Below are 10779 nucleotides of genomic sequence, written 5' to 3'. Positions count from 1 at the left end.
CCTGGGGCAGCAGGAGGTCATACTGGGACAGCAGGGGCTTCAGCGGGGGTGTTCTGAGGGTCTCGCAAGGGGCCTTTGGTTTTCTCAGGTGTGTGTGTAACCCTGAGCCTGTGTAGCAGCCACTGTGTTCCTGGGCGTGCTCTGAGGTACGCAGCCCCTTGCTGATGTCGTGTGTGGCCTTGTGCAGATGAGGCCGACTGTCAGTGTCCCTGGTTTATCAGTTTTGGAGGTTTCAACAGCACTACCAGTCTCTGCAGCTTGTAATGTCTTGAGAGATTTTCTCACACTACCTCCCAGCACACAATTCCTCCCTTTGCCCTGCTCTTCTCTGCTAACAGTTTGTCTCTCTGCACTGGTCAGTAGCAGCGGAAACTATTCACATAAAATCACACCACTGGGGACTTTAGAGAGAGAACAGTGATCTCCGGCAGGCAGGTCAGACAGCGTGGACCGTTATCTTCCACTGTGGGTTGGTTCAAGTACTTCCCTTAAGGGGTGTCTGGGGCAGCAGTGGAGACTCAGGACAGGAGGGGACTGGGCAGGTTTAGATTTCCTTCCAGGTAGGGAAATTGCAGTACTGACTGAACATGTAAGATAAGTCCATGGTGGACCCTGCAGGTCTTACCTTCTGTTTCCTTGAGCCAGCTGATAAAAATGCATGTTTGTATTCTTGCAAAGTCGCCCTCCGCTTTTTCTCAGCTATTAATTTTTTCCTGTGGGATACAAGGATTGGAGAGTCCTGGCAGCATGCAAACAACTGTATGATGTGTCATGGCTACGCATCTCCAGCAGGCTGCTGTAGTCTACAGACAGACATCTGCAGTGCTGACTGAAGACACTTTTAACTAGTTGTTGGTGATAAAATCTTCAGCAGGTACTGCTAGATCGAGAGGATGATGTCTTTCTAAGGCCTTGCCCTGTAAAAATGCCACCTGGAATTGTGCTGCCTTTTGATGCGTTCCTGAGCTTGTTGTGTTGCTACAATAGGAGCTGGTTGTAGGACATGCTGGTAACAAACTAATCTTTAACCTTCTCAGGGGGCGTCTGGTGAAAGCTGAGTGGAAGCCGGAACAGGGCATCGTAGAGCTGCAGTCCCCTGCGGTGAGTCTGCTGCAGTGTCCTTAGTGCCATCATCTCCTGCTGGCCACTGCAGGTTCCTTAATTTGCTGCTTGAAATGGGAGAGCGCCTGGTTGTCAGCAGGGAGCAGCCAGAGCCCATGGTGGATTTGTGCTTCTGTTCCAGGGGAAGTTCTGGCACACGATGGGGTTCACGGAGCGTGGCAAACAGTGCCTGCTGCCCGAGGAAGCGCTGTACCTGCTGGAGTGTGTAAGTAGGATACCTGTGTGTGGATGGGGGCACTGCGTCCTTCCTGAATGACTGGAGGAGCTGTAGCAGCTTTAGGCTGAAGTTTGAAATCGCTTGACTTGCGTTGGTCACTGCTGCAGTTTAAGCAGCTGACAAACACCTGGTTTTTGAGGAATTGTCTCTTTTAGCCTGTTTGCTGATGGAGCTGCTTGTCTCCAGGCCATGCGTTTGTATGTTGAACTCCAAAGCAGCCTCCATGTCGTTGACAGCCTGTGTTAGTTGGACCAGTGGCCAGCTGGTGTTGTGTTTAACCTGCTCCTATGTCAAGTATGACAGTAGAGACTAGGAGAGTTGTAGCTGATCTGAATTTCTGTTAGTACAGCTAGTAAGTCAGCTCTCTTATCAGAATGAGAGAAGCATGAGGAGCATGTTATGAAGCTTTCTGTTGAGATCTCTGTCTACTTTCTGGCTCTGGAGGCAATGAAACTCATTTATGTGTCAATGACTTCTTTACTGAAGTCTGTAGGTACAGAGACTTGAACTTCCACAGTCCAGGAAAAGTCACTGTTCTGGGTATTTCCAGAAACGAGATCAAACCATTATCTTCTGTTCCTTGCAGGAGTTAATTGGAATAAAAGGTTTGACACTGAAAAATCCTTTTCCTCAGAACTGGTGTACAGTTAATGAGGACATCTGAGACTGGTCAGTGCCTTCTCTGTCATAAGCTGACTTCCTCCCTTATCCAGTGCATCGTACTTGTTTTGCAATGACAGTGTTGGTTCTTTAGCTCAGTTTTTCTGTGCTTCTCTAAGAAGCTGATAGGAATTAGTGAAACTCTGTCCAGCTTGGTAGGGCCACATTGAGGCACTAAATCAGATCTTTCTGTGTGAAGGTGGTTGGCATGGGAGGCAGCTGCATAGCAGCCAGTGCTGTACATGCTCTACACTTAAGCAGAGATCTTTGGGGTTGGTACTTGATGCCTCTTCCTGGTATGTATGGCAGAAAGGAATTTAAGTGTGGCAGACGGAGGTGAGGCTAGGTTACTTTCAGTGCTCCTCTGCTTGCAGAAATGCTGGCTAGGGCTCAGTTGGATTTCTGTGCTGTAGAGAGGGGTTTTTTGTCTCTCCACGGAAGCCTGTTGTCAGTAGATCAGCTGCACTGATCCAAAGAGGAGCTTTTTTCCCTTAGCAAAACGTAATCAGATTGTGGGCATTTGTTGCCATCCCTTTAAATCCTAACTGCAAAGATAGGGCTTTTTTTACCTCTGGCAATTAGCCAATAGATGGTAAACAATTTGAAAATGAAATTTAGTCAGTTGCTGAGTACAAAATTTCTTCCCAGAAGCAGACAAGACCTGTTAGATGCCTTCAGCCCATCCCATGGGAGAGGTGTGGTTCCAGGTGTTTTGTTTTCTTTGTTTACTCATAGACACATTAAAAAAATAAGGAAAAAGAGGTGTAGTTTAGCCACCAGTTGTTGGTGTTTAGGGATGCCATCAGTGCCTCTGTTCCAGCTCAGTTGTGCTGGTCCTAAATCACTGAGATCATCAGAGTTAAAGCAAATTATCTCCCAAAGCAATGGTTATTTTAACAATTGAGTGTCATGCTCCCAGCTGCATCCTCCAAACAGATGCAGTGCTGGGGCACAAGCTGACAGCAGTGGGTGGGAACTTCTTACCTGGCTGCGAAAACCAGGGTGTGGGGGAAGTGGGCATGGGAGAGGGACTGTAATGCAGGTGGCACATGGGGAGGTGTGGGTATCATGTGAGGGAGGGTGCTGAGACCAGTGGGAAGAGACCGGTGTGAGCTCGCATAGATTTGTTCCCTGTGATTCTCTCAACACCAAGCTTTTGCCCTGCAGGGCTATGTTCAGCTCTTTTACAGAGATCTGCCCCTGTCAATCCAGGAAGCCTACGAGATCCTGCTGGCCCAGGAGGCAATGAGCCTGCCCCATTACCAGGTGTGTTGGGACCTCTGGCTGTTGCAGGGAAGATGGAGGCAGAGACTCCAGCCTATGCCAGGCAACCTCTTCCAGTGGCTGAGAACAGAGTGGGACAGTTAGGAAGGGAAGGGGAGTTATTCTCAGTTTTTCCCACTCACCTTCTTCCAGATGATCAGTTCCTGTTTCCCCACCTTTGCCTTGGGTTTTAACCCTGGTGTTTTCTGCTCTGCCAGTGCCACACTGTTTACCCAGTTGTAGCAGAGCTGAAGTAAATTGTTTGGTTTTAGAGTAGTCATTTAACCCTCTTGCTTTCCTTTGCTCTAAAGGTGTTCAGCCACTTGAAGCAACTGGGTTATGTTGTACTGAGATTCGACCCCAGGTAACCAGCTTTTCCTTTCCACACTGCTTTCTCCTTTCTGAAGACCCTGAGCAGCTCTGTGCCCACTGCATGGCCCCAGTGGAACGGCAGAGAAGAGGACTTTGGCCCTGCATTCCATCTCTTGGGAGGATTAAAGGCTAAAAGTGGCACTCTACCCTTCCTTGCTCCTCCCTCTTGAGGAGGTGATTGGGAACATGAAATGGTGCATGAACTGGGGAACATCCTGATCCTGCTTGTGGATTTTCTGTGCCTGGAAGAAAAAAGTTTTTGTTGCTGTATGCTGGGGGCTGAACAGAAGGGTAGTTTCACTGTTGGGCCCTGCTGTCAGCCTCTGTGTTGGTGTCTCCTTACAGCACTGTCCTGTCTCCCTACGAGAGGCAACTGAACCTGGAAAGCCACTGCCAGAGCTCTGGGAAACACCATCGCAAAAGGAGGAGGAGTTCCAGCCCCCGGTAAGGATGTGGCCCGAAGCCTTCTTCCATTTTCTCCCAGGCTCTGCATCTTGGGAACAGCATCCTCAGCCTGTTGTGCTGTGGATGACCTGTCTGGCGCAGCTGCTCTTGGCTGTCCCCCTGCAGTGCAGTGCTTTTCCTGAACTCTCTTCAGTGTGTCCTTCTGTCACATCTGTACTCCTGCAGGGCTAATGGGGGCAAACTGCCCCTGAGCCTCCCAGCTGCAGTGGTGAGATGCCAAAATAGAAGGGCAGAAAGCTCAGTGCAGAAGAAACAGGTGGCAGATATCTCCTCTTGCTCTTTTTTAGAGGGAGTGCAGGCACCACAGTGCACATCTTGCACTTATCCACTCCCTCAGTGCAGCTTACATGCTAGGACTGTGCAACAGAGAGCATAATTGGGTCCTGGTCCTTGCACGTGGCCTCTAGACATTGCCAAGGTGCAAACAAGCTGACATGATCAGTGATTTTGCTAATAATTATCATAGCTTCCAGTAGGTGGCATCATCCTTTAAGAAACAGGGACAAGACTAGTCTGCAAGTCCTTTCCTGCTAACAAGTAAATCAGTGCCTGAGGAGTTATGAAATTCTAGGAACTGGGAGAATAAAACTGGTTTAAGAATTGTCCCATTTTCTCTGGGACCAGAGACTGAGCCTCGTACCAGTAAGAGGTGCCAGCAGGAAGTTTTCTTCCTGGCCTGTGCTGGTTTGGCTGAAGTCCGTCATGTTTGCGTGGAGGTGTTTGGGTCAGTATTTGGGGTGTGTGGAGGCTGCAGGGCAGGTTGGGAACGTGTGTCTATGCAAATCAAGGCTGGGATTCTCCTGGATGCTGAAGTCCAACCTCATGCAGGACTGCTGAGAAGTTTGTTCTGCCCTTGGCATTCACTGCCCAGTTTTGCCCTGCTTTTTTCCCTTCTCATTTTGTCAAACAAGCAAACACCCTCCTTCCAGGCGAGGTTTTTGTCAAGGACTTGCAGACCTGTCTGGGGATTCCTGACACCTTTGCTGTCCTTCCTTCAGGCTTGGCAGGCTGCATTCTTCCTGTTAGCAGGGAGGAGGCAGGATTCAAAGACAAAGTTCTTTCCTTGTCTTTTATGCTGCTGCTTCTGCCTTTAGGTCTCATGAGAAGAAATACAAGGTATCTGAGGACCATCCAGAAGCTGAATGGAGCTCCGAAAAAGCTGGAGATGACTGTGGAGACTCCAGTTGCCTTCCCATGGATGAAAAGCCATTGTCAGAGCAGCCAAAGCAATCGGACGCTGGCAGTGAAGAAGAGGGGTCAAATCCAGTTCCTCTTGATACAGGACAAAAGGACTCCCTGAGCCACTCTGGCAGCTGGGCTGGAGACCACAAGGAGAGCAGCCCTGGCACCCATGGACCCCGCTGGGATTTTACCACCATCATCTTGCCAAATGTGGCCCCAGACCAGCGGTGCACACATCTGCCCTCACCTGACAACAGGCTCCTGCCAGAGAATGTGCCAGGGAGGGAGGTTGATGCAGCTTGCTGGTGTACACGCATCAATCAGAAACAGGAGAAGCTGTCACGGAAAGAAAGGGAGCAGCGAGAGAGGGAGAGCAGGTACAAGAGCAGTGTCAATGCTGACCGGGAGGTGAGGCGCTGCTCCAACTGGCAGGAGTACAAAGCCCTTTTGAAGCAGAGGAGTCAGCAGAGGGTTTGGAGACGACCGCCACATCTCTGGGACCAAGCTGTCACACCTCTTTTGCAGCCAGATGAAGCTACCTCAACAGGTAGTGGCTCTGGGAACTGGACAGGGACCCCCTTCTGCCCCCCCAACTCTGTGAAACATTGCCTAGTATGCAGTGGCAAAAGGGATGATATGGAGAAGCTGAACATCAGTTTTGGGGATGGTACTTTGAGAAGGAGAATCTCCATCGAAGCTTAGGCAAAGCAGGCACAGAGGAGCCTGGCCATGGACATGGGGAGAGAGAAGAAAGCTTGTCCTCTGTCTTTCCGTCTCTTTCTATGGCGCACTCAAGTGCCAGGATAAACAGGGACTTGGGAGGTCTTCTAATCCATTCCCCATGTGCTACTGTATTGCAATCCTTCTTGCTAGGCTGTTAGGCATTTGAAATCAGGGCCAGCAAGATGCAAAGCAGTTGCAGGGTGTTCTGGGCTGTGTGCTGGGAGGAGATGAGGAAGTTGAGGTCTTTGAAGTAGCCAGTGGTGACTGTGGTGCTGCCAGCCATTGTCGGAGGAGGAAGGCTCGTGGGTGGTGGTGGAGTGCTTGGAGGGCCCTGCGAGAGAAATAGCTGGTTTGATCCTTTCCTGTTCCTTCTCCTTCCAGCTGCGCTCCTTCAGCAGATCAGCGTGCTGCAGCCCTCCCACATCCTGGATGGAGCCTCCCGGTTAGTATCCAGACAGCCAGCTCGTAGCTATTAAGGAGTGGGGATGTCTTGTGACTGTCCTGCTTGTGAGGTCTGTGCGATGCTCACAGCAGCAGTTTGGGAGCTGCCTGGCATCCAGGGTGCCGAGAGAATCCAGTGCTCTGCTCCATGAGTTGCATTTGTAGTGAGGGGCTGATATTTCCGTGAAGTAGCAGGTCCTGCAGCAACAGAGCTGGGGCATTCCAGGCCAGTTAAAACATTGGGGTTGCGCTCTCTCTTGCTGTCCCCTCTCTGCACCCGAGCCAGGTAATCTCTCCCAGAAGTTTGGTTGGGTTTTGTTTGTGCCTTATCCCTGCTGCAGTGATTGTCAAACCTTGGCTTTGGGACTTTTGGTTCTGCCCCTGCCTCGAAGAGTCTGTGTGGTGTTTGTGTGCAGTCCCTGTAGGGCAGAGCAGTGCTTTGCTGCTGTATCTGTTAGTCGTGCTTTTTGCCAGGGGTTCCGCAGAGAAGGGAGTGCGGCAGATGTGGAGCAGCAGCTTGCTCTGGTCTGACTGCAGGAAAGATCTGGAAAGTAATTAGTTGCAGGGTCAGCTCTTTGAGGAGTGAAGCTTTTCAGAGGGCTCAAACTAGACAGGCTTCAAGAGCTTTTGCTCCCTCTTTCTTCTGCTGGTATCTATACCCCACAATGGTTCATTCCCATATGTATGTGGACGTGTTCTCTCTTCTATAGGCTGCAGGAGGACCCAGAGGGCATGAAGATAGACTTCAATGTGTATCAACCAGATGCTGTGGCCAAGTTTAAGAAGACAAACCCTGGGAAGCCATATGTCAGGATGTGTGTTCGGAGGTAACCCTGGGTCTTGTGCTGTATTCTGAAACATCAGCAGTTGCTGTTGCAAAAGTGAAGTCCTAATGATCTGTAAATGACCCAGCATCTTGTGATCTTTACAGATCATCAGAGTGCCTCCCTTGAGGGTGGTCCTGCCCAGAATTTTTTTTTTCTTTCAGTTTCTCCTTTGTTGGAGGTTGTGGCTGACAACTCCCCCAGCCCTTGCACTCAACCCACACTAGTTGGTCATCTGGTGGATGCTCATGTCTGAGTATTACAGGAGTCAGGAAGCCACGGTTGTATTTATGCAATGCTTGTAGAGCTCAGTTTTGCAGGGAGCTGTGTGGCACTTGAATGCTCAGCCAGTGCAGATCCCTGTGGATTTCTGCAGAGGTGTACCTCCCCAGAGCTCACTACAGGCTCACGGCCATGGGCTTAGTATTTTGATCTTTGTCAAATGTAACTTTAAGATCATTACAAACAGAGGATAGGTGTAATGCAGCTTTGCAAAGGTCTGTCATAAGCAAGTGAGATGATCTTGCTTTATAAATATTTTAATTTACAATCAGACTGTGCAGAATTAAAAGGAGGGGAAAGCAGGTCACATGTTGATCCCAGCAACCTAAAGATCTTCCTAGCACAAAGGTATTAAGATTGCCCTGGATTGGTGATTTGCCAATAGCCCTGTGAGCTGCATCTAATAGGCACAGTGTGGGGCAGCGTGCAGTTGCCCTTGGTTTTGGCAGACAATTTGACAGCTCCCAGTTCCCGGCATGCAGGGTACTCTCTCAGTGCTGGCAGCCTCCTGCTTTGACTGAAAGGGGTGGGGAGGGTCACTACCAACTCCTAGGACCAAAGTGAGCTGTTCTGATCGTTGGCCAAGGCTGCTTTGTTGTCTCTGTATTCTTCTTGCTTTGAGAACAACAGGATATTTTTTCCTCGCAGCTTTGACGAGCAGATTCCATCCCTTCGGGCTTTGAAGCAGATTACGTATCAGAGTGGGGATGTCCCGGTGGTCTTTGCACTGGTGGATTATGGAGAAATTGCCTTTTATTCACTAAAGGAATTCAAGCTGCCAGTTGATGTTAATGACTGAAGTTGCTGTCGCTTGCAGAAATGATATGGGATGAAGGGAAGAGCTTTACTCAGGATTTGTGTTCTTAATTAATGAAATATTACAGAAAATAGAGCCTGTGATAACTGGAACCTTGGGTAGTTGACCATTTTATTCACTGTAACAGACTTCACCTAAACAGGTGGCTCAGGCATAATAGTAAGACTTACAGTGAACAACTGTATATGGCTTTTCAGGGCATTTCTGGACTGGAATACACACTGCTTTGTGCTTGAAGCCACTGACTCTCCAGCTTTCTCCTCTCATGGACCACTAGTCTGCCATTTCTGTGTCATCTTTGGCTGACCATTAGAAAATGCTTTTTTCATCACTTTGCTGGTGATGCTCTTGTCACTTGTTAAGAAGTGCTGTGCTGCACCAGTCGAATGGTTGGAGAGTCATTGAGGTCAGTCTGGGACAGAATAAGCTGATCAGATCAGTGGTGGTGTCCTGAGCCTCTGTCATTCAGCTACGCCAACAACTGGTCAGGTCAGATTCTGATCTGAAAAAGGCACAGCCAAAAAACTCGGCCATCCAGAGTAAACTTTCCAGGCACTTGAGAGCAGGAAACTGTGCCTTGCTATTTCGTCAGCTGGAGGTCACAGCCCCAGAGCGTTGCAGATGGCACCCCAGCTTCACGCTGTAGCGGCTGTGCTGAGATGCATTTTGGCCACACAGCATTGGTACAGCACGCTGTACCTGATGGTCTCACCAGGGCTGTACTGCAGCCCCCTCTGTTTCAGCCTACATCCTCTTTCCTGGCTGTGGATCCTTGTCTTTTCTTTTGCAAGTGAGAGATCTGCGAGTAAAGAAAGAAGCTACAAATTCCTCATGAGCCTTCTAGTCCTATGGCTGTTGTGCTCCAAACTGAGGACGTCATTGCTTTCCAGGCCCTACTGTGGGAGCTTTCCACCAGGGTATCAGGTATCAAATTTGCTTTAGCCTCTATGCAAAAGTGCCAGAAAGTCTGCTCAGGGGTTAGAAGTGTGCTGAGTGTGGCTGTGTTCGGTATTGAAGTTCTTCCGAACTGTAATAGCAACTGTTTTAGATTTTATTTGATAATTTTTTAGTTCCTTTTGGAGATGGGGAGAAGGTGGAGCAATAAAAAAGCCTTTTCCAACAGTGTGAGCTCTTCAGTGTGGTTCTTATTTCTGCAGAAATGTTACTAAGTTATGCAGAGGGAGACACTCTTTGGGAGGCTGCTGGGACCCCAGTAGCACCAGCTGGTGAATGCCTGCTCATGGCCGTACAACCCTGTGGCTGCATAACCCCGCTCCTACACGCGTCTGTGTTTGCATCCAGCTGCTGCTCCATTCCCTGGGAGGGCAGCGTGACTCAGAGCCTGGAGGAGTCCCTGCGTCCGCATGCATCTTCATCCTGCGTGGTCAGAGGTATCGTAGCCCAAGGTGATGGGGATCTGCTGCAAGAACTGTGCCTGGTCCTGTTTCATGCACACACCCCTGTTATCAGATGCTGGAAGTCAGCAGGGCTGTGCTGAGGTGAGGGTCTGACAGCTCCTCCCACACACCTTCCCCTTCCTCTTCCCTCCTTCAAGCGGTGCTTTTGCTCCTGTAGTCCTCTTCAAATGCTGGGGTTGTTGGCAGCTCCAGTCTGTGCCCTCAGCGTTCTCCCAGACTGTTTTGCAGATTAAAGGCAGTGGAGAGAGAGTTTCCAAGAACAGGCGCAAACAGAAGAGCTCCAGTCTGACCCACAGGGCTCGTGTTTGTCTTTGGAATTAGGTCACACTCCCTCCTGTTGGTTTCAATCAGTCTCATCTGCTTCTGCCAAGGTGGAATTGTATCAATGAACTCTACAAGAGCCACCCAGTGAGTTTCGCTGGGGCAGGGACTCCCTGATTCAGCACAAAACAATTACAATTTAATAACCACTGCAGGGAGGATTGAGAAACTGTGGCTGCCTTGCTGAGCACCACAACATCTGACGGTGCCTTTACCAGGATGGGATTATGATGCAGACTGATACCACTGCTTCATTTTGGCTTTTGATGTGGATCAACTGGATGTTGCAAGAAGATGACAGAAATGAATATTTTAATTGAAAAATATCCCTTTTGGAAGTTTGTCTGAAACATTGAGCATTCCTGGCCCCTTGTCAGAGGTAATTTCAGCATTTTGCACAGATGCAGAGATGTTGACAGACAGGGGACTGCCCTTGCACTCCACACAGCTGGGTGAGGAATGGGGGGTGGTTGTTCCCTGCAGTAGGATAGAGGCTGCCTGCCACCGAGCTGTGTAGCAAGACAGGGCCAGTTGTGTGGCTCTTACCAACTACGGCTCCAATTTCTGTTAAGCTTTTCCATCTCTTTTTTATCAGGAACGGTGGCACCTTCCCTCGGTTTCCTGCTCAGTCCCTGCCCCTCGCGGGGCTGGCGGACGAACAGAGCGGGGAGG

The 10779-nt window shown here is 49.6% G+C and overlaps 1 protein-coding gene across 1 annotated transcript; it reads left to right on the top strand.

Moving 5' to 3' along the window:
• Positions 1–1037: 1037 nt before the first annotated feature.
• Positions 1038–8350, top strand: TSEN54 (TSEN54 tRNA splicing endonuclease subunit; the record flags this gene model as incomplete). The annotated part of the gene is made up of 9 exons (XM_010084409.1): positions 1038–1101; positions 1244–1327; positions 3167–3265; positions 3574–3626; positions 3980–4078; positions 5194–5828; positions 6386–6446; positions 7156–7272; positions 8200–8350. Coding segments are annotated over 9 exons (1363 nt in total), but the record flags the coding sequence as incomplete, so codon positions are not given.
• Between the last annotated feature and the right edge of the window lie 2429 nt (positions 8351–10779).

This window comes from Pterocles gutturalis, unplaced genomic scaffold (assembly GCF_000699245.1).
Source record: "Pterocles gutturalis isolate BGI_N339 unplaced genomic scaffold, ASM69924v1 scaffold47990, whole genome shotgun sequence".
Classification (NCBI taxonomy): domain Eukaryota; kingdom Metazoa; phylum Chordata; class Aves; order Pterocliformes; family Pteroclidae; genus Pterocles; species Pterocles gutturalis.
The sequence above is the reverse complement of the archived record's forward strand: the minus strand, read 5'-3'. Positions and strand labels throughout refer to the sequence as shown.